Raw genomic sequence first — 27,763 nt, 5'->3', positions numbered from 1 at the left:
CTGTCCCCTTCGTATTTTGTCCTTGTTTTGTCCCCGCTGTTCGCACTCTCATCGTGACGCCCTTTTAAAATTGAGAACTGTACTGTAGAAGCGCCCGGACAGAGTGGCCGTCAGGTGTTATTCTTTTGTTTTCTATAATCTTCTGAAATTTACAAGCCCGTCATATTTTGGGAAGGTAATGGAAGAAGTGAGCGCCTAAACAATAAAACTCCCACCTCCCTTCACGAAAACCCCTGTGTAGATGCCGCGCATAGGGGGTTCACGTTGCAGCGTTGGACAGCGGAGGAACGGCACTGGAACGATGGAGCGGAGCGGCGCAGGCACCGCGTTTTATAGCGCGCATAACGGTGAGGGGACGCGCCGGCGCCAGTGCGTCTGCCGCGACTATGACGCAACACAACCCAACACAATCCACTGTAATCCAATCCAATCCAACTCCAATCCCAGCCAAGCCAAGCCAAGGCAAGCGAATCGAATCCAATCCAATGCCCCTCGTGGGAGAGTGTTCGCTATCGGAGAGGAGAGGGGGTGAGCGGCGGAGAGCGCAGCTGGCGCGGCGAGGAGAATGGGCGAGGGGCGGACGCCGACGACAACGCCGACGACGCCCGAGGAGGGACTAGGCGAGTGAATGAGATGCAGTCGCATCTAAAAACTATGCACACAATTTTTGTTCCCTAAATCCTCCAGAGAGACAAATACCACTAAACTAATGGCTGTACCATCCGAAAATATCGTTTTTTTTTTCGCTGGTTGTCTACCCGACAATTATATGTTTTTACACTATTTCAGTTCCCCCTCCATCAGTTAACTTTGGAAAAATGCGGCAAGTATGAAGCGACTGACAGGTTCAACGACATTTCCAGTGCGTCCCAGAACTGGCGCCCCGTCTCGGCTAAGTTGTGAGCGAAGCGGCTCTTAAAACGCAACAGGCAAGCTGACAGACACGTGGCGCACAAGTGGGTGCAGCGTTCGCGACTCGGGAGCAGCTCGGGAGCAGTGACGTCAGGCGGGATATCCGCCGGCGCCCGCAACGTAGCGGATGACTACTGCCTTAACTAAGCCTCCCTACCCTTCCCATTGAAAGGCGCGCGACGCGTTAGGTATTCTATATACAGGCGGCGTTGGCTTGGGACACCGATAGCACCGCCTGGCGTGGCCGGGTAGTAAAAACAAAACATAAACAAACCCAATGCGTAGTTCGCGGCATTATTCCCCCTCAAAGTGTACATCAACCCGATGCTGAAATGAAACAGCAGTCCGAACAAACAACAACAAAAAAGTCCGTCATCTTGCCAAGTAAGGTTTCAGGCGAACCACGTTGACGAATTCGGGTCGCGTGCGTCGTCGTGATGTGCCGGAATCCCCATCGGGGATCTCATCGTAGGAAAGTTGACCAATACGCCACAGAATCCGGTAGGGTCCGAAATACCGTCCCAGAAGCTTCTCACTAAGTCCGTGTCGTCATATGGGAGTCCAAACCCACACACGATTCTTTGGGTGGTACTCGGTGTCTCGGCGTCGGAGGTTGTAGCGGCCGCAATCCACCAGCTTCTGGTCCGTTGTACGATCTCGAGCGAGGTGCCGGGCCTTCTCCGAACGCTGAAAGTATCCTTGGACGTCGGCGTTGAGGTCTTCGTCTTCTACGTGCGGAAGCATGGCGTCAAGCATCGTGGTCGGCCGTCTTCCGTAGACATGCTGAAACAGTGTCATTTGCGTAGTTTCTTGGATAGCAGTGTTGTACGCAAACGCGACATATGGGTTCACTTAGCGAAGTGTATATTCAACGTCGACGTACATCGACAGCATATCGGAAATCGTCTTGATGAAGCGTTCGGTTAGTCCGTTCGTTAGGGGGTGGGACGCCGTCGTTCTTTTGTGATCCGTGTTGCTGTAGCGTAAGATTGCTTGCATCAGCTCCGCAGTAAAAGCCGTTCCGCGGTCCGTGATTAGGACTTCAGGGGCGCCGTGACACAGCACAACTTCGTTTATGAAGAACTTCCCGACTTCTTGTGCAGTCCCCCTCGTAAGCGTGACGGACTCTGCGTAGCGCGTCATGTAGACTGTCGCTACGACAATCCACCTGTTGTCGCATGTTGACGTAGGAAACGGCCACAGAAGGTCCATTCCAATCTGCTGGAAGGGCCTCGATGGGACGGCGATCGGCTGCAGAAGTCCGGCGGGCCTCGTAGGCGGCGTTTTTTGTCGTTGGCAGTCACGGCAGTTCCGGACGTAGTGGGTGGCGTCAGATGTAAGGCGGGGCCAGTAGTACTTCGCCTTGATTTCTCCAATTGTGCGAGCTCTGGCGAGATGTCCGGAAGACAGGTCGTCGTGGCACGCTTCCAAAATTTCGTCACGAAGATCTGCCGGGATGACAAGAAGATAATTGTTTGTCGTTCCGGGGCTGAAATTCTTCATCATGAGGACGGATTTTTTCCGGCTTAATGCATGTAAGTTGTGTTTGAAGGCACAGGGCACGGCGACGTTGCATCTTTGGAGGTAGTCGATCATGACGCGTACATCGGGGTCGGCACGCTGCTGGGCGGCTAGGTCGCTCTCAGTCATGACTCCGACGAACGCGCTGTCTTCATCGGAGTCTTGTGGTGGTGGGTCGACGGGGGCGCTGGACAGGCAGTCGGCGTCAGAGTGTTTCCTTCCGGATTTATAGACGATTGTAACGTCGAGCTCTTGCAGGCGCAAGCTCCACCACCCAAGAAACATACAGGGGTCCTTCAAATTTGCGAGCCAACACAGCGCGTGGTATTCTGGCACAACCTTGAATGGTCTAGCTTACACGTATGGGCGAAATTTTGAAATCGCCCATATAATAGCGAGGCACTCTTTCTCAGAGGCTGAGTAGTTTTTCTCCTCCTTTGACAGACCACGGGTTGCATAGGCGATTACTTTCTCGCAACCGCTTTGCTTTTGGACGATGACGGCACCCAAGCCTACATCACTGGCGTCCGTGTGCATTTCTGTTTCAGCGTTTTCGTCGAATTGAGCGAGCACGGGAGGGTTTCGCAGCCGCTCTTGCAGCTCAAATAATACTTTTTAGATGCGACGCTGAGAGGAGCATCTCTTGCCGGCGGCCCTGTCCTTCCTGCGTCTCTCCTCCGCTCGCATCCTCTGCTCTCTCCGGTAGCGCCGATAGCGAACGCTCTATCCCAACAACTGCGCGCGGCGCAAGCACGCTGTGCGCATGTGCAGCGCCCTCTCTTTCCGCGGTCTCCTCTCCTTCTGGCGCGCTGCACTCTGCTGCGCGCCCGAGTGCCCTGCACTCAGCAGCGCGCTGCACTCCGGCAGCTGCGCTGCGCGCTGGGCTGCCGGAGTGCCGTGCTCCGGCCGGTCTCTCAGTCGACGGTCGTCCGCGCTACGTTTGCTCTCTCTCTCTCTCTCTCTCTCTCTCTCTCTCTCTCTCTCTCTCTCTCTCTCTCTCTCTCTCTCTCTCTCTCTCTCTCTCTCTCCGTCTCTCTCTCTCTCATTACCCGACGATTGCTCACGCAATTCGAGTAATCGACCCAACGGAAATGCACAATGGAACCCCCTTCAGCGTCGCCTCACACCAGGGATCCCGCGAGGAGAGGTGGGCGTAATTTTTCTTTGGCGTTTTCCAAGCTAAAAGGGGTGCATCCTTCGTCAAGCGCGTGAGTGGCTCTGCACTGCATGCGAAGTTTGCTACGAAGCGTCGGTAGTATGCGCACAGTCCGAGAAATCTTCTCCCGCCCTTCTTTTCTTTGGGTGTTGGGAACTTGGCTATGTCTGAAGTTTTTCCCAGGTCAGGCAGAACTCCTGCGGCGTTGACGACGTGGCCCAAAAAATTCAGTTCCTTGTACGCGAAACCGCACGTTTCAGGCTGCAGCGTTAACCACGACGTACGAATGGCCTGGAGTACAGACTCCAACCTTGCAAGGTGTCCGTCGAAAGTTCGGGCGAATACCCCAACGTCGTCGAGGTATACGAGGCAAGTGTGCCACTTCAGGCCAGCTAGCACCGTGCCCATGACTCTTCGAAACGTTGCTGGCACCGTGAAAAACCCAAACGGCATCACCTTGAACTCGTATAGGCCGTACGGGGTTATAAATGCAGTTTTCTTTCGGTCTGTCTCGTCCTCTTCAATTTGTCTGTAGCAGGTCTTCAGATCCATCGATGAGAAGTACTTCGCGGGGCAGAGGTGGTCGAGGGTGTCGTCGATTCGGGGGCGGGGTTACACGTCCTTTTTGGTGATTTTGTTCAGTCGCCGGTAGTCAACGCAAAACCTTAATGTGCCGTCTTTTTTCTTCGCCAGGACGACCGGTGCAGCCCAGGGGATTTTCGACGGCTGTATAATGTCGTCGTTGAGCACGCCGTCGACTTGAGTCTGAATGGCTCCCCGCTCGTGTGAAGAGACGCGGTACGGCGACTGTCGGGTAGGTCGGGCTGCATCTTCGGCTAATATTCGGTGCTTCGCTAGAGATGTCTGACGTAGTTTTGAGTTCGATGAAAAACACTCTCAGTAGTGACGCAGCAAATCCAATTATACCTTCCGTTTTTTTTGCGGTAACTCCGGATTCACGTCGAAGGGATTCGGAAGCTTGAAGGTATCTTCGCGTGCGCGTTCAAAGTCGGCAACCGCGATCACGTCACTTGCTTTTCCCGTTTCTTCGAGGAACGCAATTGCAGCGCCCCTGTTTAAATGCTGGTATTCCTCGCTGAAATTATTAACCAAAACTTGCAATTGGCGTTGCCTAAATGGCGCAATGCCTCTTGCCACACAGACACCACGGTCGAGGAGCAAGCTTTGGTCACTCTCTACGATAGCGTCGACGTCAGGAACAGCATCTTCACAGTAGCCGGTGATCTGCAAGCTTGCGCGGGGTGGCAGGGTAACATGAGCATCGGCGATCCTTAAAGCAGCACGGTGTTCGAGGCGAGGTTCCAGTATCACTTATTGATCGGCAAAAAAAGTTATGGACTTGGCCTGTAGATCAAGTATTGCACCGTTGTCCGTGAAAAAGTCCATTCCAAGAACTACGTCGTGGGAGCAGTTGGGCAAACTGACGAACGCCGCAGGGTACGTTGGGCCGTCTATGGTGGCGCGCGATGTTCGCGTTCCACTTGGCGTCACGAGGTGGCCTCCTGGTGTGCAAATGCGCGGACCGTCCCATCTTGTCACAACTTTCTTCAGCTTAGATTCAAATAGTCCGCTCATGACTGAGTATTCGGCTCCCGTGTCTATTAGGGCGACTACTTCAAAGCCGTCGATGGACAGACGAACGTCGGACGCTGCCTTCTTCGATTTCAGGGTGCGACGTGCGTCGTATCTCGGCAGGTGCGTTTTGATGGTCGGGCACTGTGCGTCGTGGTCGTCGTCTTCTCAGCAGCAATTTCGGTCATGTCAGGTACGCGTCGCGCCGTGTGGTTGTCGTCGTGTTGAGGAGTCACATCCGGGTTAGATCGGGTCGTGGGGCTGAGGGCATGTCGGGAATCATCGTCTTCCGCGAGTTCTTGCGTCGTTGGGGGGGTTTCATTTTGCCGCGGTCGTGCAACTTTACCTCTAAAAGTTACTGCTTTTAGTTTCCCCCGCGTGGGCTGGGGGACCTTCCACATGCGAAATCAGCATTGCTGCGGCGGTTGCGTGACTAGTATGGGTAGGGCGACGGCGATTGGTTGGAATGGGCTGGTCCACGGCTGGTGTTGGACAGGTATTGTTCGATCTCCGATAGGCGCTGGCTGGGTCGGGGGCGGGGTGCGTCGACGGAAAACCCTCGCAAACCGAGCCTCTTCTAGGGCAGCGACGGTAGATGTGGTCGGCATCACCGCAGTGGTAGCACAGCGGACTATTATCGTGGGTTCGCCAGACGTCCGTCTTCCTCGGGTTCTGGTTTTGGGCTGCAGGGGGTCGTGCGGGCGACAGTGGACGGCGGTGCGGCGGGGATTCTTGACGATGGGTTGAATCAGGGCGGGGTCAAATAACAGCCGCGGAGAAGCTCATCGCTTGTGGTTCATCGGGTTCTTCCGACGGCGTAGAGGTTCCCAGTGCGTTTCGGACTTCTTCTCGAATTACGTCGGTCAGGGAAGCCACTTGAGGTTGCGGCGTCGTTGGAAAAAGTTTCCGAAGCTCCTCCCTGACCACTGCTCGGATGGTCTTGAGCAATGGAGCGGAACTTCCAGTTGCGGCACCGATGGTCTCCGAGAAGAGCTCGTTGACTAGGTGGTCGTACTGCCTCGTACGAATTTCCAACGTCATCTCCAACTCAGCCGCCTCAGACGCGAATTCTCCCACAGTTTTAGGGGGGTTGCGGACAAGGCAAGCATAGAGTTCTTGCTTGACTAATCGCATAGGAAATTTAAGTTTCTTTTCTTCCATCATTTCCGAGTCAGCACGGCGTAATACTCGCGCCATTTCTTCAATAAAGATCACGACTCCTTCGTTGGGGTGGTGCGTTCGAGTTTCAAGCAAAAGCGCAGCTCGCTCTTTTCTCACCACGGTAGTGAAGGTCTTAAGAAACTTGCTTTTGAATTGAGTCCAGTCGGTCAAAGAGCTTTCGTGGTTCTCAAACCAAGTTCGAGCTGCATCTTCTGAGTAAAAGACGACATGCCGGATATTTTCTTCATCGTCCCAACTAATGAAGATGAGGACGCACTCCAGCTTCTCCAACCATTCTTCGGGGTCTCCGCTAGGCCTCCCCGGAACGATGGCGGTTCCCGGGGCTCCAGCAGGATAATGGGAGGAGTGGCTTGGTGCTCCATGGGGTTGGTTGCAGCGTTCGTTCTCTTGAGTGACCTGCCGCGGTGGTTCAGTGGCTAAGGCGTTGCGCTGCAGATCACGAGGTCGTGGGTTGGATTCCCGGCCGTTCCGGCCGGTTTTCTGGTAAGCAAAAACGCCAGTGTGTACGAGATTTTGCCACACGTTAAAGATCCCAAGGTGGTCAAAAATAATCCGGAGCCCTCCACTACGGCGCGCCTCATCGCGAAACGCTCTCCGTATCACAATGAGATAACCCGTGCGGCATAAAAATAAAGAATCGAACACCGGCTTCACTTGGGACACCGATAACACAGCCGGGCGCGGCCGGGCAGTAAAAGCAAAACATAAACAAACAAACCCAATGCCTAGTTCACGGCAATATGTATGAGGACCATTTTCATCTTCCAACTGAATGTACCATATTTTTAGGTGCAAAGTAAAATACTAATTAAGGAAGTAAAAAATGTTCAATAATTCTACCGGCTTCACCATATAACGAAACAGTGAGAAGAAAATAAGAAATAAACAGTAAAACAAAAAAACAGTAAACAAACGCCAAAGGTGTAACGCCAGAACCCCCACAGGAATTTTTTTCGGGCTGGCTTGCGACGACATTTATTCCCTAGTAGGGTGTAAATGTAGATTACTGGTGAAAGTAATGAAAACAACGCGGGGAGCAAATACATGAAAATTATAAAGAAACGAAAAGTCAGACGGCGGCATCAGTAATGGCTTCGGATCAAAGGGAATCACGGAGTTTCGACAAAAATAGATGCAACCCGAAAAAACTAGCTGAAATCTGGAAGAACAGTACTATGAAACGCACCACCCTTGAAAGCCTCCTGTCGGTGTGAAAATACTTAAAGAGGCACGTTCAGGGTCTGCGTGGCAAAAATATTCAGTTCCGATCAATAAACATTAGCAAAAAAAATAGAATTATAAATAGATACGAACGCAACACAAAGTCTCCTGATGAAGCTGTGTAAGTCCAAACGTTATATAGGCCGAGGTGAACTAAAAACGGGAAAAATAGCGCCATTTGGGAACCCAGAGCCGACTCGGACTATGAAAACATCAAAAGGCAAAGATTAGATCTAAGATTGGTTACCACCAGTAAAGAAGTATGAGAGTTCCTGCCTAGTGCCTCTCTTTGAAAGAAGAGGCAAAGATTGATTAAAGGAGGCCTTTACGAAGTTGGGTGTTTCTCGAGTTGTTTTTATCTTATATTTTACTTAATCGTGAGGGGGTGGATAAAGGCTTTTGGCGAGGATAGTTCATTGTTTACTGCTGAGATTTATTATTGTTATTAGTATTTCCGTCTAATATTTACCTCACTTTGCGCGATTTTAACGTTTACTTTGCCACGCATGCATTCCTGCTCAGTTTCAGAGAGTTACATGACTGTTGTTTTTGTAGTGTTTTTAACACCTGTGATGTTTTTTTTAGTTTTGTCTTGATATTACAAAGACGTGGAAATAAATTGCCGTTTCTCGGTTAGCTACAAACTTTATTTTAAACCATTTCTTGTCTTTCGCTTATTTTCAACGACCATGATTTTAAATTTAAATTATACTATGTAGAATGAACTGATAAATCAGTTGTGTTCCCAGTTATGCCGTTTTTCGTAGATGATGGGAGCTACACCGTTGATGATCCGTGCCACTGGCAGATGAGGAGTGCAAAAGCCATCCTTGTGCTGTTCCCTTCCTTGAGTTTGGTCTTTTGGGGCTGTGATTTACGAATGCAGTCTAACTGTAGGTAATCTTTCCCCACGGCAAAGAATGAGTACGCCTTCAAATTCGAGGTATGCTTAGCGCGAGCGGTATCACAGTGGAACAGAAAGAAGACGCTGGATTTCATCATGTGCCGCCCATTCGTATTGGAGCGCACCGCCGCGGTTCGGCCTGACATCCACATGCCTGCCGCATCTTCAACAGCGAAGATTCGGATTATCACCGCTGCTTCAGTCAACGGCGCCGTAATAACCAGATATGCAGGACGCTACGCCACGTAGCCAACTGAAGCGAGAAATGAACTGGCGGCCACAAAATAAAACGGGCCAAGCGAGTGGCGCGCAAGAGCTATCGGCGCGCTGCCTACCGCCCCAGCGCCGGTTGTCGAGATAGCTGAGTGCGCATGTCCTTCATTGCATATCATTTTTTTTTTTAATTTCGGCCGTAGCTCTTTGGTTCTATCTAAAGCAGCCGACGGCGGCGCCTTACATGGCAGGACGAGCGAGCGGCACAGTTCATGGCAGCGTGCGGCATGCGCTGATACCGTGCAAGGGTACTTTTCTCCGAGATATCTTTAATTCGTGGCTTTCTTTGCCGAGTAACCCCAGAGCCAGGACCCCGCAACGCCCTGCATTTGCACAAAAATGCAGATATCGTGGAAACTCCCCCTGTAATCGCTATAATAGCGTAAATGAAGATAAGTGGTCGGATATAAACTTGAAGAAAAAAAGAAAAATAGCGTGAATGGCTAACCGTGCAACGTCCTGCATTTCCACGAAAATGCATATTTGGTGGAAATAACACCATTAATCATTATATTAGTATAAATTGAGAGACTTGGTGGGAAAGAATTTCGAAATAGCAAAAAAAGGAAAAATAGAGAAAAAAAAACTAGAATAGCTAATCGTGCAACGTGCCGTATTTACACAAAAATGCATCTTTAGCGGAAGTAACACCTTTAATCATTATAATAACGTGAATTGAGAAAATTGGTCAGGCAGAATTTTTAAAAATCAGTTATTAGAAAAAAATGCAAAAAGAATTGCAAAAATGGCGAACTGTGTAACGCCGTGCATTTCTAGAAAAATACAGATTAGGCGGAAGTAATCGTTATAATACCGTAGATGGAGATAGTAGGTCGGACATAATTTTGAAAAAAAGAAAAGTTGTAACGTATTGCGAGAATGGCGAACCGCGCAACATCCTGCATTTACACAAAAATGCACATTTTGTGGAATCGTTTTATTAGCGTTACTGGAAATAATAAGTCGCATAGAATATCGAAAAACCAGGGGCGGTATTCTCGAGTTTTGTCCCTTTTGCGTCCCTTTCAGAAATGTCCCTTTTGGCGAGTCCTGATTGGCTAAAAGCAAACTACCGGAAGTGACGTAACGCAAGCGCGGCAAACCTACTGTTAACGCTCACTGCTTCACCGGAAGTACGTCACGATGAAAGGGACTCAAAAGGGACGTTTTCAAAAGGGACTGTTACGGGAATACCGCCCCAGAAATAAAAAAACAAGGAAACAAAAAATGGCGAACCGTATAACACCGCGCATTACCCCAAAAATGGAGATTTAGCGGAGGTAACCCATTTAATCGTCAGAATAGCGCAATTAGAGATCATTGTACGACCAAATGCTGAAAAAACACAAACATAAGAAAAGTACAAAAGAAATTGTGAAAATCGCATACATTGTAACGGCCTGCATTTACAAAAAATACAGACTTGGCGGAAGTAACACCATTTATTGTTATAAAAGCATGAATGAGGATATTTGGTTGTAGGGAATAACAAAAATCAAGAATTTAGAAAAAATACAAAAAATGGCGAAAATGATGAACTGTGTAAGACTCATTTGCACAGAAATGCAGATTTGGCGGAAGTAACTGCTTTAATCATAATAATAGCACAAATGGAAATAACGGGACAGAATTTTGAAAACCCCAAAAATAAAAAAGTTCGAGTCAAACCCTGCCGTAACCGGTATGTAGTAAGTGAAACGATCCTGGGCAATCCCCCAAGTGGGTATGCGCCACAAACTGCGCAGGAGGCCGCCTGGTTCTTGCTGCGGCAGGAAACTAAACATCCCCCTCGTGAGGGGCACGATCAAATGCAGAGCATTTCCGGGGGCGCACGACGTTAATTAGTTTGCGTTACGTTAATGTTGTTGCACTTGTTGCTGTTGGTTGTTGTATTGTAATTAAATGAGGAGACGTAATTACGTGGTAACGTGACATCATTTATTAGCAGGTGGGTATGACATCATTTATGAGCAGGTGGGTATGATTATTGTGGCGCAGTGGGAAGAGCACCATGTACCTCGCGTTCCGCCAACAGGTAGTGAATGCGTTGTATCAGCAGCTTCTTGACGTAGTTTGAATGAGTCAAGGATATAAGGCGCGTTCATAGCCCTCCATTCTGTGTCGGCTTTGTGGCGCAGTGGGTAGAGCACCATCTACCTTGCGTTCCGCCCGCAGGGTCGTGGGATCGAAACCAGGGACCGGTAAGTATTTTTTCTTTTTATATAGTGTAGGGGGAGGGGTGCGGACTACGATGGACAACTAGAACGGGTGACATCGTGAGTTAAAGAAATGCTCTGCATTTAAAAGATGGAATAAATAGCAAAAATGGGCCTTTCATTTATAACGCCCTTCATTTTCACAAAACTGCTTGTTTGGCGAACGTAGTACACGTCATCGTTTTCAAAGTGTAAATGGAAATAATTTATTGGACAGCATTTTCGAAAACCAAAAACAGGAAACCCAAGAAAGAAAAACAGGGAAAGAAAACCGAAATGGGGTATTATGTAACGCCCTTCATTTGAACAAAACTGCTGGTTTGTTGGACGTAGTACGCGTAGCCGTTATCAAAGCATAATTTGGAATAATTGATCGGACATAATTTTGAAAAACCAAAAAAATGGCTGAACAGAACTCTCTCTCCAGACAAGCGGCGTGAGAATGCAACTAATTAGTCGAGAAAGCTCTAAATTTCTGCTTACTTTCTTCATACGCTCATGTATGACGAACATTTCGAAGCATGCTTTGCCGGTTACTCACAGCAGAAACCATGTGACGCCGTGAATTTGCTCAAGAATACATAACTGGTGAAGTTGACGCATTTAGTATGTATACAGGAAAAGTTCGTTATTTCGAACTGGGAGGGGACACTATATAAGTTCGAAATAGTGAAAGTTCAAGCGAATGAAAGTGAAAAATAGCAGCAGTGCACTGCAATTGGGAAGCAGTAGGGCCCGTCAACATTGTGATTTTGCAGAACGTTAGTGATTCTCCGCCGCGTTTTGTGTTTATAACAGCGATAGAAAAAACGTTTCGCTCTGACGAAAGAAGAAAGCGAAAAGCCCCATCTTCGCCTTCTCCACAACTGGAGAAGAGACCGGTTGTATTCAATTGGTGGTAACTTCTAAGTGTATTGCGATGATGATGATGGTGATGATGATGATGATGATGTCCTCAAAGTTTTGCCACGTACTGACAAAGTGCTAACTCAAGGGGGCAGGGCTAACGTGTTGAAATTAGCAAGGACTACAAAATAATAATTTATTTCCGGAAAGGCAGATGCCATAAAATGACTCTTCATTATGATTAAAATCTCAATTACCCAATAATTAGTGCTCTTCAGCAGTACTCGCTTCTTGATGGACGTAATTCGCAAAGTATTCGTCTCCCTAAACGTGAGCCCTGTGGGATTTAAATTTGTTTACACCTTTATTGCCTTTTCTGTTTTAGGCAGCCTTCTGAGTAGGCACATGCTGCCTTTCTGTGGTCGTGTGCCAGGCGCATGACCATGGTGGCGCATGCTTCGAATCATCCCTCGCGGAACCTATTCCGGTTCCAATTAACGGGTTTCTTTATACACAGACTTCTATGAATGTTTGGCAGGACCAAATCGTACAGCTCGATTCATCCATAAATTAGAAATATTCAAGTTGAAATTAACCAGTTTTCACTCTACAAGTGGGAATGGAGGTAATTGGGCAAAATATTTTAGATGCGACTGCATCTCATTCACTCGCCTTGTCCCTGCATCCGGCGTCGTCGGCGTTGTCGTCGGCGTCCGCCCCTCCCCCATTCTCCTCGCCGCGCGAGCTGCGCTCCCCGCCCCTCCCCCCCTCTCCCCTCCGATAGCGAACACTCTCTTGCGAGGGGCATTGGATTGGATTCGATTGAATTGGCTTGGATTGGCTTGGCTTGGCTTGGCTTGGATTGGATTTCGATTGGATTGTATTAAAGTGGATTGTGTTGGATTGTGTTGCGTCACAGCCGCGGTAGACGCACTGGTGCCGGCGCGTCCCCTCACCGTTATGCGCGCTATAAAACGCGGTGCCTGCGCCGCTCCGCTCCATCGTTCCAGCACCGTTCCTCCGCTGTCCAACGCTGCAACGTGAACCCCCTATGCGTCGCATCTACACAGGGATTCCCGCGAGGGGAGGTGGGAGTTTTTTGCTAAATTTAGAAAAGCAGAAATCAATGCGAACGAACAAACTAAAAAAATTACTGCCCTTGCACGCTGTGGAGAAGGATGATCTGCAATGCTGGATGTAGTCCACGGATTGTACGAAACAAAACACGCTTATCGTAATTTGCGCTGCAGCATACTTCCCAGACAATTAGCTGAATAAACCTCTGAAGGATCCAAGCTTTGTTCTTACACATAAATTTGGAGCTGCCTGTGCCCCTCCCGCGTCGTGAGCATCTTACTGTGTAAGGCCCGGTTCAGACTGGTGCCGCAACTGCAGTAATAACTTTAAAGACTGACCTCATTTCACATCTCAGCCAACCGAACTGCGTGACGTGCCATTGTTTTACGTCCATAGATCACGATACGGCTTTTGCGTCGATAGCTTGAACATAGCATAACACACAAACCTAATCCGCTGAACCCCTAAGGAATCCGGACAGGTCCAATTCAGCCGTTTAATGTCCGCGTTTAAATTTCGCACCAGCACAACGGGCATGTTATCCATCAGTACGGGCATGAAACCTATAGCTGCGAGTGCACGCCCCTCTCCTCCCTTCCACTATTCTCCATTACGGACCTGCGCACACCTAAATCGGCAACCTGTCATGTGCGCGTGCTTAGAAGTGACAGACGCGGTCGAAAATATACCATGAAAGCCCTCTAAAGAAGTGATATTGGTTCACGCCAGCCTTCTGAGTGGGCAAGTTGCTGTTAATTCGGGAGGGATTCTCCGCTACTCGACGAGGTCAACTTCAGGCGGTAACGGCGGCGCCAGCAGCTTTTCGTTGTTTTTGCGCGGATTCACAATTGTGTTCCGGCCAACGCTTCAATTCTTGCGCTTCTTCCTCCAAACGCACGCCATGCATACATCCCACCAAGATTTAAAACCTGGAAGCCCTTGAGCTTATTCTCGCGTACAAACATGTGGCTGTCGGTTTTCCTTCCCCCTCGTATGCATCTTAATGTTTGTGTAAGATGTCTGTGTAACACATCAACCCACACCCGAACCACTCGATTAAGGAAGACAGCTGAGTAGCCGCATTGGGCCATGTAATTTCGACATTTAAATCTCGCATAAGCACCACCGACATTTCATTTCATGGCTAGCGGCACGCGGCCTAGCTGTGTGTGCACGCCTTCCCTTTTTAAGTGCGAATGCACTTTATAAGCGACCCTGAATTCCGGCGACCGCCGTCCGTCCACATAGCAACAGCTGCGGGTGCGCGCGCTCCTCGTCTTCCTTGGCAACGGGGGGAGATGGGCGCGCGCTGCCTGGCCGCTGACAAGGCACATACCCACGTGGGGGATTGGCCAGGAATCTCCTCGTCTTCCTTGGCAACGGGGGGAGATGGGCGCGCGCTGCCTGGCCGCTGACATGGCACATACCCATGTGGGGGATTTGCCCGGAATCGGTTGATGATGATGATGGTTGGTGTTTAATGGCGCAAGGCCGACGAGGGCAAAGAGCGCCAGAGAAGTTATTAAATGAAAACAAGTGATTACCACAAAAGGTACGTATAAAATGTGTAAACTGTACATAGTAAGATCAATAAAGATAATGGTGATGGCTGGTGTATACGGCCAGATGCGATTACGCATGATAGGAAATGAGGTTTAAAAACAACATCTGACAAATATTTAAAAACGCGTTTCACAGAAACCATGGCATCGTCACCTAGAAACAGCGATGGGTGTAGGGGAATATGTTGTCTGTAAAGTTCTCTGAAGTGTTTGTGTCGTGTTGTGTCAAGTGCCTTGCATTGTACGAGTATGTGGACTACGGATAGGCCCTCCCCACACCTGCTACACAGGGGTCTTGGAGATCCCGTGAGCAGGTGCGAGTGTGTTACATGCTTCAAGAAAATTAAAAAGAGCGCAAAGGACGAGGACAAAGAAACACTGTAGACGGGACGCGCCCGTAGACGGGAAGCGCGCGTCCCGTCTACTGTGTTTCTTTGTCCTCGTCCTTTGCGTTCTTTTTAATTTTCTTGAAGCCATGAACCAATTCGCCCAACAATCCATTTTATTATGTGTTACATGCGTATGGCCTATCCGTAACCTAGCTAAGGTAACTTCAATGTGCCTGTTGTGTGAGTCAGTAGTATATTGTCCCAAGTGTGGTTTTATTACGTGTAGTTTGTTGTCTGTCTGTTCGCTCCAGTCTGCTTGCCAAGTTTTACGGAGTTGTTGTCTAATGTGTGGCTTGAGGTCTGTGTAAGGTAGTGTTGCCATGTCGACTGTGTTTCGGAGTGCAGAATTGGCGGCCATTTCATCCGCCACTTCATTACCGCCAATGCCAGAGTGGCCTGGCACTCAACACACAGTCACCCCAAGGTTTGAAGAATTAGCTACCATAATCGTTTTGAAGACAAGATTAATGACATGGTTTTTTGATGACTTTCCGGATGATAATGCACGGACGACGATCAACGAATCTGTATAAATGACGGATGTAGGAATATGATGTTGAACTATGTGACTTACAACCAGAAATATGCCATATGCCTCTGCCGTAAAAATACTTGTATTGACATTCATTGTCCTACATGCTTCGAAATTGGGACCATGCGCAGCACACGACACTGCAGTGAACGTTTTAGATGCATCACTGAAGAACTCTGCAGCCCTGTATTCATTCTGCAGATGCATGAAATGCTGCAAAATCCCACTTCTTGGTGTCCTGTTCTTATTGTATTGTACAAAAGACAAGTCACATGCTACAGGACGAAGATGCCATGGTGCTACAAGATCAGTGTGAGATGATTTGAATGTGTCTAAGAAGGAGACCTTATAAATAGTCACCACGTCCCTCACTCTCTGCGAGAAAGGAACAGCAATGGATGGGCGGTTTAAAAAGAGTTTAGTTGTGGACGTATCATTAAAAACCAGTTTAAAGGGATGGTTATTCATTGATGAGATTTTGGAGGCATATAGGAGGTCAACATAAGTTCGCTGGTACGCTAAGCACCATTTGTCGCACTCTGCATAAAGACTGTGGACAGGACTGGTACGGAACGCCCCACAAGACAGGCGAAACCCTAAGTGAAGCACTGGGTCGAGCATTTTAAGTGCTGTTTTTGTGGCTGAACCATACACAACGCTTCCGTAGTCCAACCATGACCCTACCAACGCGGCATAAAGTCTAAGCAGGAGTTGTTTGTCTGCACCGTACGATTGGTGAGACAAGACTTTTAGAATATTCATTGTTTTTAGGCATTTTTGTTTAAGTCGTTTTATGTGGGGTATGAATGAGAGTTTCTCGTCAAACTCCACACCCAAAAACTTGTGTTCTCTTTTTACTGGAATCGAGTCACCAAAGAGTTTTACGTCGGGATCGGGCAGGATGCCCCGCCTTTTTGAGAATACAACGCAGGTACTTTTAGAAGGATTAAGTTTAAATCCATTTTCATCTGCCCAGCGAGAAAGTTTATTTACCCCAAGCTGGACCTGACGTTCACAAATGGATATGTTACATGATTTCAAAGATATTTGAACGTCATCTACATACATCAAGCAGGATATGGTTGGCGGCAGTGCCTTTCGCAGAGAGTTCATCTTAGCTATAAACAAGGTGCAGCTCAATACGCCACCTTGAGGCACGCCATTCTCCTGCACGTGAACATTTGAAAGTGCCGAACCGACCCTGACACGAAATGTTCGTGAAGATATGTAACTACAAAGAGTGTTCAGCATGTTACCCGAGATACCAAAAGCTTTTAGGTCTCTAAGAATGCCGTAGCGCCATGCTGTATCATATGCCTTTTCAATGTCAAAAAATACTGTCATACAGTATTGCTTATGAATGAATGCATCCTTTATGTAGGCCTCTAGAGAAACAAGTTGATCATTTGTGCATCGCCCCGCCCGGAAGCCTGCCTGGCAGCTCTCGAGAAGACCATTGTACTCAAGAAAGTACACGAGCCTACGGTTTATCATCTTCTCGAGGAGCTTGCACAGGCAGCTTGTCAAAGCAATGGGCCGGTAACTGGAAGGAGAGGAAGAGTCCTTCCCTTCTTTTAGGAAAGCCACTACTATGGCCTCCCTCCAAGAGCGAGGAATGTGCCCCGAAAGCCAAATCTTGTTATATAGGTGGAGGAGTGTTAGAAGAGTGTCTGAGTGTAGGTGCTGTATCATTGTATATGTGATGTTGTCTGGGCCTGGAGCTGAGGGTTTACAAGTGCTCAAAGCGGTCCTCAGCTCGTGAAGTGAAAACTCCGAGTTATAAGAGGAGGTTGACTTATCATTATCAAGTAAAGACTTCTTTTCAGCCAATTGTTTGTGTTTAATGAAAGTGCTAGTGTAGTGTGCTGAACTGGACACGTGTTGGAAGTGTTGTGCGAGTATGTTAGCCTGGTCTTCCAGTTTGTCCCCTGTTGTACTAACCAGGGGCAGGCTGTGTGTCTGTTGTCCTTTTAGTTTGCGTATTCGTGTCCAGACTTTGCGAGAGTCAGTGTAAGAGTTTATGGATGTTACGAATGAGCGCCAACTCTCTCGTTTTGCCTCACGGCGCACACGTTTTCCCATCGCCTTAGCCCTTTTGAACAATAAAAGGTTTCCCGACGTGGGGTACCGGCGCAGGATACCCCACGCCTTGTTCTGGGCCTCTCGCGCCCGCCTACAGTCCTCATTCCACCATGGCCTCCTCTGGTTGCGCGGGGCACCAGAGACGTGGGGAATAGACTATTCGGCGGCGTCGAGGATGTGCGCCGTGAGGAGTTGGGTAGCTTCTTCGACGTGTAGGTGTCCTATGGATGTGTGGTGTAGTTTGGATGTCTCTGTAAATGTATTCCAGTTAGCTCGTGCTTCATTGAACCTATTATGGGAAGATGGACTGCATGGGCCTTTACCTATGTATGTGAGTGAGGTGGGGAAGTGGTCACTACCGTATGGGTCAGTGCCCACAGCCCACTCGAGGAGAGGAAAGAGAACTGCGGAGCCAATCGCCAAGTCAAGACATGAGTATGTGTTGTGTCCTATGCTATGGTATGTAGGCTGTTTATTGTTGAAAAGGCATGCTCCTGAAGATGTAAGGAATTTCTCTATAAGGCGACCTCGGGCATCCGTGCGAGAAGAGCCCCAAAGAGTGTTGTGAGCATTAAAGTCGCCTGTCAGGATGTATGGTTCGGGCAGCTGGTCAACCAGCGCCTCGAAGTCAGAGCTTAAAAGTGAAACATCAGGATGAATGTATATGGAGCATACCGTTATCAACCTATTAAATATTATCAAGCGTATTGCTACAGCCTCAAAGATAGTGTTCAGTGTGACAGGGTGGCAGGCTAAGGATTTCCGGGCAATTATGGCCACACCGCCAGAAGAGTGTGTGCAGCCATCCCTGTCCTTTCTGAAGACCATGTAACTATTCAAGAAATTTGTGTGCTTGGAATTCAAATGTGTTTCTTGAACACACATTACACTTGGCTGATTAGCATGCAGTAGTTCGTATACATCGTCAAGATTTTTAAGAAGGCCTCTACAGTTCCATTGAATTATGTTTTCTCTTCCCATTATTTAGTGTGAGAGCTACTGGAGTGTGTGTGTTTGTTTATGTGTCGTCTTTCGGGGCTGTGACTCTCGCCTTTTTTGGCTTGTCGGGAGGCTTTGGCGTCGGGACGCGTTCCTTGCGCTGCGTTGCAAGCAGGAACGGCCCGACATCCATGTCGTCGTCGGAAGTCCGAGGGGTGCCCGACGGACCGGGCCTCCCGGACTTGGCCCCCCTCGGGAGCCCTTCGTTTGCGCCGCCACCGCCGAGGGCGTCCGGGGCGCCAGAGGTGGCACGGGCGGTGCGGTGGCGGTGGGAACCGGTGCGGGGCCCGTGGTGTCCATCACCTCGGTACCCTCCAACGCACTGGAGGATTGGGGAGACAGAGGCGGGAGCGGCACCGGTCCCGACGGAAGAGGTTGCCACCACAACCGCTGCTGCCTCAGCAAGCGGCGTGATGGCGGGTTGGGCTGCCAGAGGCAACCCAGGGGGGGGGCGGGGGCGGGACCAAGTCCGACTCGCGGTACTGGGTCCCCGCCGAAACCAGACGCCGCCCCGCCCCCCGGCGAGCTGCGTCGGCGTACCTCCCCAGGGGAAAAGAGGCGAACCTCTTTCGCGCCTCGCGGAAGGTGATGTTTTCTGTTATCTTTATGTTAATGATTTTTTTCTCTAGTTGAAACTTTTCACAGGCGCGAGAGTATGCTGCATGTGGACCCTGGCAATTCGGGCAGGTAAGGTTGGTTGCAGTGCAGTTGTCAGATAGATGATCATGCTGGCCACATTTGGCACATGTTGTTCTGCCACGACAGGAGTTGGTACCATGCCCGAACCTCTGGCACTTGAAACAGCGCCGCGGGTTCGGGATGTATGGCCGGACAGAACAACGGATGAAACCTGCGTTGATATGCTCGGGCAGTGTGCAGCGGTCGAAAGTCAGAATCAGATGTTTGGTGGCTATTTCTTTGTTATCTCTCCTAATGACGATGCGCCTTACGGCTGTCACGCCTTGATCTTTTAGGCCTTCGAGCAGATCAGTCTCTGTCTCAGTTAGGAGGTCTGGCTCAGATATCACACCCTGGGAGCTGTTGAGGCTGCGGTGGGGTGTGACTCTGATATCCAGGTCTGCCATGCGGGTTTGGCTCATGAGAGTTGTGGCTTGCTTCTGTGAGTTAACCTCAACTAGGACCTCGCCAGTTCTTAGTTTTTTAGCATTGTATGTGTTGCCTAGGATAGATTCAAGAAACTTGGATACAAGGAATACAGATTGTGAGGAAAGAGGCTTGGATTTGTCAACCGATTCAACTATCAAAAAACGTGGGTAGTTGTCAGGTTTCGGTGAGTTGATGGCAGGAAGAGGTGGAAAAGATTCTTCGGTGCGGACCCTTTTCAAGGTCCGATCATGTTTGGGGGGGGGGGGGGGTTTACGATTTACCATATGGCATGTAATAGAAGCAGGGGACGGGGGTACTTTCTTCTCAAACCTTACCCTGATAGCCTGAGAGGTCCCGGAGCTCCCTGCCTGGTAGACAGACAGGGAGCCCATCCGCCGGAGCTTGACCTGGGCTCCGACGGCCACCGTTTGAGGCTTCTACCCTTCACCTTTAAACACATCACCACGGTAGGTTACAGTTTATGTTGGGGGCTCGGGGTCCGCGGTGTCGCCAACACCGTCACCAAGATTGCTCAAGGTGCCCCGTGCGGGGGGCCAGGAATCGGGCGTGAGAAGGGCTAATGCACCCGCTTAAAGGAGTACTGACACGAAATTTCAAAGCTGAGATCCGCTCTAGCAATCAAGTACAAGGATAACACAAATAGGTGTCTGTGCATGGCACATACCCACGTGGGGGATTGGCCAGGAATCGGGCGTGAGAAGGGCTAATGCACCCGCTTAAAGGAGTACTGACACGAAATTTCAAAGCTGAGATCCGCTCTAGCAATCAAGTACAACGACAACACAAATAGGTGTCTGTGAATAAATGCATCTTTCTTTCTTTGTAGTTGTGTGTGTGTGTGTGTGTGTGATCTCTCTTTCGCGAACATTACCGAACAGCGCAAATTCAACTCGTGCATTCGCACTTTCACATTCTTCCCCTCGGGGAAATGCGGGGAAATTTTTATACCCGTAAATCATGGACGCACAATCTGGCAATCGGTGATGGCGCATACGTAGGCGTGAAAGACACCGGCGAAAATGTCGTTTGGAAGGCCTTCCAAGGTGAAAAAAAAGTATGGACTCAATCCGGCGTTCCCACTGGGGAAGTTTCTGTTCTACCTGGAGAGATTCGTAGCTACTGGGGAAGTGCAATTTGAGCGCAAACATCCACGGCGCGATTCGGTCGGTTTAGCGGGCAGCCTCTAGGCAGCCGCTACCTGGGCTTCGCGGGAGCGGCGTCTGCGTATGCCCGCGTAACCGAGTCAGCGAACGCAGCAGTGAAAAAATAAAGAAAACGGAAAGGAGGGTCTAGCGAAGGGCGAGGTGGAGTACGACACGTGTAGCTACTGGGTCATCTCTGCCACGGCCTTTCCCTCACACGTCTCATGCGTTGCCACCAAGAAACGCCCTACCCCTGACACTTTCCCCAGACGCTGTTCCATTCTTCGCTATCCAAACAACGTGACGTTCGCGCGGTAGGTTCAAACACGATATGCAGCAACGTGCTCGCTTCTACCTTGTGAAGGGCTAATCCGAACCACGTGACATTTTCGCGGGAGGTTCAAACACGATTTGCAACATGCTGGCCGGCGGTGTCGGTGCACTTCGAGGTAGCAGCAGAGTAGAAGACATCGCCGTACGTTAGCTGACTCCGCGAACACTTCCTGAGACGCAGCAGAAATGCGCCGTGACCGCTCTCGCACTGCGCCCAGATTCGGAATTAAAGGGGTCCTGAAATACCTTCCGCCGATAAGTGGATGTACATGTAACCAAATAAAGCAATGGATTATCAACCTCCTCCCGCAAAAATTTTGTTGAAGCGATGAGTATTAGCTGAGAAATCGTAAATCAAAAACCGCGTATTATCGTCGCGCCGCGTTTCCTCCTCCGTTCAACTTACTCTCCGCTGTTGACGGCGAGCGAGCCTTCCCTCCCATGATGCTGCGCTCCTCGGCGGTGACGTACTTCCGCTATTGCGCTGCTCAGACAGCCGTCTGCTACGGGCAAGCTTTGTTGACACCATGAATCCCTCTCTCCGCTCAAGACTGCAAAAGCGAACGAAAAATCTGGCCGCATGTGTGCGGCGGCCTGGCCTTGCCCGTTCGCGGTGTACGTTGCTGCAGAACTTTGCTATCGGCGGCACGCGACTCTTTATCGGGGGCGAACTCGCAGCCGCACGGGGAGGATCCTGCGCTCGCTCCCTTGGATGCACAGCGCACTGTTTATCCAAAAAGCGCCGTATCAGATGTGGCCCCGCTGGTGCCGGGTCTTATTTTGTGGCGGTGGTAATTCCTGGCGGCGGCACGTGAAAAAGACATTTTAAACGGATACAGAACCCATGCACAAAACGCCAGTTCAGCTTGGGGCGACGCGTGGTGGAGAGCGGCAACGTTGGCAAAACATGCTCCTCCGCGGCTCTGAGCTTTCTAGCGCTGGAGCGAGCACCATTTCTTTGACAATATCAAACATCGGTTGCCCTAGAAACAAGGCACAAACCGCTCTAGAAGTCAGTTACGGTTGCGTGATCCCGGTTCAGCTTGGGGCCCCACCTCGCGGCAAATGGGCACTGCAGGCATACTACTCACTCCCATTTGGAAGTGCGAGATGCGTTTGACATTACAGGAGGCGATGGTGTGTGTGTTGTGGACGCCTTTGTTTCGCGATGAAATGCGACGTTGTGCTTCTGCGGGTGAATAGTGCTTCCCATGGTCTGGATTATCTTTCTCAAGTGGCGTACGACTCAACCTCGCATGGCGTATGTGCAGTGTGCGTGGCTAAAAGCCATCTCGGCTTGTGCGCCAGAGTTAAGTGACTTGCTGTTCGTCCCCGCAAACCGCGCGCGAGGTGAGTGCCGAATTTACGAGGGGCAGGAGGAGGCAACCCATCGGCTGTCAATCGCGGTTCGGACTTGCAACGCATGTTGTGACGTTGTGTTCGTTCGAAACGCATCTCTGGATTGTTTGGAAGTGGAATAAAATGTATGCGTCGAAACCCGGGCATTCGGCTCAGGGCGTTCTCTGCGATTGCAAGAAAGAAGTGCCACGGGGCTTCAACGCTTTCTTTATGGAACGTACTCAAGTAAGAGAATATTCATGTCGTGTTATGGCCCTGTTGCATTCAATACAAACGATTAAGCGTTTGTTTACACTTGTTTCGTTTGTCGTAAAATGTCCAAGCACTCCGTCACACCGCTGGCAGATCAGCCGGCGAGCCGACGCTGAGCAGACGACTCATCTCTTTGCCGGAAGTGCGTGAAAAAGCCGCCCAATAGCAGGATGTCTAGCTCATGACGAACATCTGGGAATCGATGATGTAGACATGTGAAGATGGCAGCGTCCAAAAACACGAAGGAAAAGGTGAGAAAAAAGCGACAAACTTTGCAACAAAAGTGTGAGCTTTCCGCTGCGCGTAAAAGAGTAATACTTGGCACAGATGATGTTGACGACCCAATCTAACGATTGCGCTAGTCAATTTAGTGTGCTCAAAACGCCTTTCAGGGCCCCTTTAAGGAGTGCAGTAGTCGTCAGTGCAATTTTTACGCCCATCCATGCTGCTGTTTATTTGTAGCAATCATATGATAACCGCCCTACCACTGTTAGCCGCTGACTGCAAAACTTGCCAAAGTGGCATTGGTGGAGGCGAGGGGGAAAATAGTTGTGAAAGAGTTGTCAGCGGTGGTGAGGAGAAGCCCCGGAGCGGCGCCGGGTAAATTGATGACACCGGCATGAAAACTAGGGGGGGGGGTGTAAACATATCTGGCATTGCAGTAAAACGAAACATGTCTTTTATACCCAGGATCACGCGATGAAGATTAAAATAAGAAGCCTTAGAAACAAACATTAACCGGAATAAAAGGATACTTGAAACTCCAGCTACCGTGTAACGCCCTGCTTTCCCTCAAAATTGGGTAGTTAGTTAAGTAAACGTGTTTAATCGTTAAAAAATAATGTGCATAGTTTGTTGAAATAATATGAAGGCCAAAATAAGGGGAATAACCGCAGTAAATCTTGAAATCTGCTTCCTTGTCGTCACAAACTGACCGGCAACCATTAAGACATGCATGAATATTTATCACCGATTTGCTACAAGGCCAGTCTACTGTAGAGAGAACAATGATTACTGCTTTGTTCTTTGCGCACACATAATGTTCAAGCTGAACACGTGTTTCTGAATACGCCGCACGCTGCCGGCAGCTGCAAAGAATCGTACCGCTCGCTCGTCACGCCTCAGAAGGCACCGCCGGATTCCTTGAATATCTGAAAGCAACCATGCACTGCCGCCGAAATGAAAAGGATGGACATGCACTGATTAATATACCAGGGATTCTTATGCGCGCTCAGATATCTCGACAGTAGGCGCTGGGCCGGAAGGTGTCGCGACGATAGTTTCCGCGCATGATGCGCTTTGTGTGCTTTATTTTGAAGCCGCCAGCACATCTCCTTTCAAAGTGTACATATTTCCTATAACGCAGTTGCTGTTTCATTTATATAAGCGGAAAATACGCCGTCTACCTGCTTGATGAAAAAAACGTATCTTTAGGGTAAAAGGCAAGTAAAGTTTTAGTTCCCCCCGGAGTTATGTCTGCTTTTGATACTAGTGACGTCATTACCAACCCGCATATACAATGCGCAGAGTTACTGCATATTTTACCAAATTGCATTCCGTGGTAGCGCAGGATATGTCACCGGGGTTTACGTCATCATATTAGGATGTTTAAAGGGGGCCCTCAAAGGAAGTCATTTCATTTGCTTTGTGACAGCGCCATGTGAAGGCCGCGAACAGTGAAGACGCGTGAGGGGAACGTCAGTGCGAGCAGCGGTGCAGCCATAAGGGCGTTACCTTTTCAACCGTTCGATATATTGCTCTACGGACGTGTTGCAGGAAATAGCCATTTCAATGCAGTCCACCATTTTCACAACTAGAAATCGGGCTATGCCTTTTCTCTCCCCCTCTTGCTTTCCGGATACTGCACGTAGTCATTACCCACCAACGGCGGCGCCTGTTACGTTTGAGTACGTGACAACTGTTTAGGTTACATCTGTACTTCTTCACACCTAATTATCTTGCTGACCAGACGCACAAGGGAATTTCCTCGCCATCTTGATCTCACGGGTTATATTGCCAGGTATATCCATTTGGGGGTGTACGTGCACGTCTTTGGGAAGCAACAAGACATTTTTGGCGTTGCTGTATTCAGCTGCTGGAACCTCTACATGACAAAACAATTTTTATTTCTTCCAGAATAAAACGACGCGGTTACGCTTACGTGCCAGGGAAGCGCCGTGTTGGTGTTGGTTATTTCCCGTCTGAACGCCCCGTGGCACCCATGAAATACCCACAACTTCCAGAAACGCCTCGGTATTATATTTAAAGGAATTCGAAAGGTGTCCATGCACGCACGAACACATGCATGCATACTTAAGGTATGTGAAAAGTGAATGAGTTTGCTGAAGGCTTTTGCTGAGGTAGGGTATGATATAGAGTCTAGAACTACTCCAGTTTACGTAATCCATGCAACACGAGAAAGGCGTGCATAAAGCATGCCTATGTAATTATTCAAAGAAACTCTGCATTTTTTCACGAAATAGCATGCTTAACTATGTCATAGCCCCAGTAATTTTGTTGCCGGTATACTTTACCCTTTGGTGGCCGAGGAAATACGCAGGTTTAGCCAAACATATGGGCGGGATATCTATTAAGATCCTATGAGGGGTAATGACCCTGTTAAAAGAACTAATTTCACCATGATTGAATATTCTTAGTGAGCCCTCAGTACCTCTGCCTGGGCTCAACATGTGCATACTGTGTCCTCTACTAGGAATCACTGGTCAATTTGTCAGGCGCAAGACGGGGTATCAGGGAGCCCAAACTTTCTTTTCTAAAAATAACATCTATCTTACTCTGGCCAAGTGTGTATAAGTGAAGTTGACTATGTTTTTTTTTACCTCGAGATCATGTGTTAGTACTCCTTAAAAATGGATATCTTGTTTGCAGTCGCATTGCTGTTTATAAGCTTCCAAGAAGCAATTGTCTTATAAAGGAAAGCCTCAACGCCGAAATAAAATGCTGTTGCCAACTGAAGCAATTAGCTACACGTAAAAATTGTTTGTTACATCTCTGGTTATGTTGTATAGGGATATACTATCCATTTACTTGCATTATTAGGGGTAAGAAATTAGCGATGCCTATAAATAATTAAGGCTCTCTCCGATATTGCGAAACATAAATTTCTCGCGTTCTCAAACGCCCTTCTGGTCTGTAGACAATTAAAACTTGGTGCAAATGATGATTATTGCTGTCGTGTACAATGGAACATACAATAGAACATATATGATGTTGATACTATTATAGAATAATTTCGAAATTAACTTTGAAAAAAAAATGCCATATTTCATGTTCCTTTGCAAGTACCGAACTTCACTGTGTACTCTGTGAATTCTTACAAGAAGCAGGGCTCCCGATTTGCGTTCATCACGATTACTCACCTATCTGTGTGGACGGTTTCCTATCAGAGATGATGGGAATGCTTAATTGAAGATCCCTTTCCGACCACCTAAATAAAAAATAAATCTCACCCCATCCGACGAAGGCGTAAACGTGCACCCGCACGAGCTCGATTGAGAACGTCTTCACGACGAGGATGTACAGGTAGAGGCCCTCCACGAACATCCAGAAGAAGTTGGTTCCCATCAAGTACGTTAGCACGATGTAGAGGAAGCAGGCTCCCTGAAAGGCAGTAGTTCAGAAGCGTTCAGTAAATTGCGGAGAACACGGGCACACACGTGCATGTGTTCAAACACGCGCACACATGCAAGTGCATGTACATTTAAAATTTCGCAGAATAGTTCAACATCACTCACACGACTAAAATGTCATTGCATATTTTTTTCTCGTTTATTACAGCATCCCAAAGACGTCCAAATAAATTACATATCCTTAAAACCCAGACTAAAAAAATTGCAAAAGAAAGCTTAGTTTTTAGTCCTGTTTGGAGACCATTAGGACAAAATAGAATGTTCCTTAAACACGCGAATGAGAAGTTCTTGCGGCACTCCAGTTTTTTTTTTTTTTTTTTGCGGGAACAACACTGCACCTACAAAATAGGGGGCCTTTAAAGAGCGAAATACAAACAGAATTCATGCCTGTTGAACAAATATAACCGCTTAGGGAGAATTAATATTACAGAACCTTACGGGGCATGCTACCGGTCGTTACGCTGACTATATTTTAGTGAACACAGTGAGGCAAGCTCACGGGCCATGGAACGCCGACTGCTAGGGGTCACATTGACGGACAGCAAAACAGCGGCATGGATTAAGGAACAGACAATGGCGGAGGACATTCTATTTCAAATTAAGCGAAGGAAATGGGCATGGGCGGGTCACGTAATGCGAATGAGGGACAACGGGTGGACCATCGGCTTGATAGAATGGCTGCCAATAGACCACAAACGCACTAGGGGTCGGGTGATACTCATTGGCGATATGAGCTACAAAATTTTGGGGAAAAACATGGATTCAGCTGGCGCTCGATAGGCGTGGATGGAAATCTTTTGGACAGGCTTTCGTCCTGCAGTAGGCACGAACATGCTCATGATGATGATATTTAGGCGAGAACCTGGGATCTGTGTGCATATATTGTCGTAAGTGTGAGTTGATGGCATAAAGAGATCTTCAGGTGAAGAATGGCAAGACTGCTCCGTCGTTGTACATCGTTACATTATAGCATAAAGCTGTTATGGATTCATACTGGTGTGCCCAAATTGCTCAATATATAATTAGAGGCCGGACTTTTATTCAATCAAAGTGCGGGATTTAGGCGTCTATAACAAGCAGGCAAAACCACGTTTTAGGCCTCCAAGGTCAAAAATATAGGCCGGATACATTTTTACACAAATGCAAATGTCAAACGAAAACATATGCGGACTTCATCTACGACACGAAAACGAGAAATGTTGTTCATGATGGCAACAAGGCGCAAACAGTTGAAAATAGCCGTTCCGTTGTCCCAAAAATCGCTGAACTAATCACGATCAAAACTTAGTTCAGCTAGCGCACTGGTCCGATTAATGTTCGCCTGCCAATCTTGCATGTTCGAGCGTCGCATATAGTGAAAAAGGCATGCATAAGAACATTGACAGCGGGGTACGCCGATTTTAAAAGCGGTTCTTTGTGTATGCCTGACGCGAC

At 48.7% G+C, this 27,763-nt stretch overlaps 1 protein-coding gene across 1 annotated transcript in view; it reads right to left on the bottom strand.

The window, feature by feature from the left end:
- The window catches only part of LOC144168788 (diuretic hormone receptor-like), a 252,961-nt gene that overhangs the window by 44,658 nt on the left and 180,540 nt on the right, over positions 1-27,763 (bottom strand). The window contains exon 7 of the mRNA XM_077697759.1: positions 26,150-26,300. Coding sequence (XP_077553885.1) covers positions 26,150-26,300 — 151 coding nt within the window. The remainder of the gene's footprint in view (positions 1-26,149; positions 26,301-27,763) is intronic.

This window comes from Haemaphysalis longicornis, unplaced genomic scaffold (assembly GCF_048455015.1).
Source record: "Haemaphysalis longicornis isolate Haplotype H1 unplaced genomic scaffold, Haemaphysalis longicornis Haplotype H1 scaffold_2, whole genome shotgun sequence".
NCBI classification, from domain to species: Eukaryota; Metazoa; Arthropoda; class Arachnida; order Ixodida; family Ixodidae; genus Haemaphysalis; species Haemaphysalis longicornis.
The sequence above is the reverse complement of the archived record's forward strand: the minus strand, read 5'-3'. Positions and strand labels throughout refer to the sequence as shown.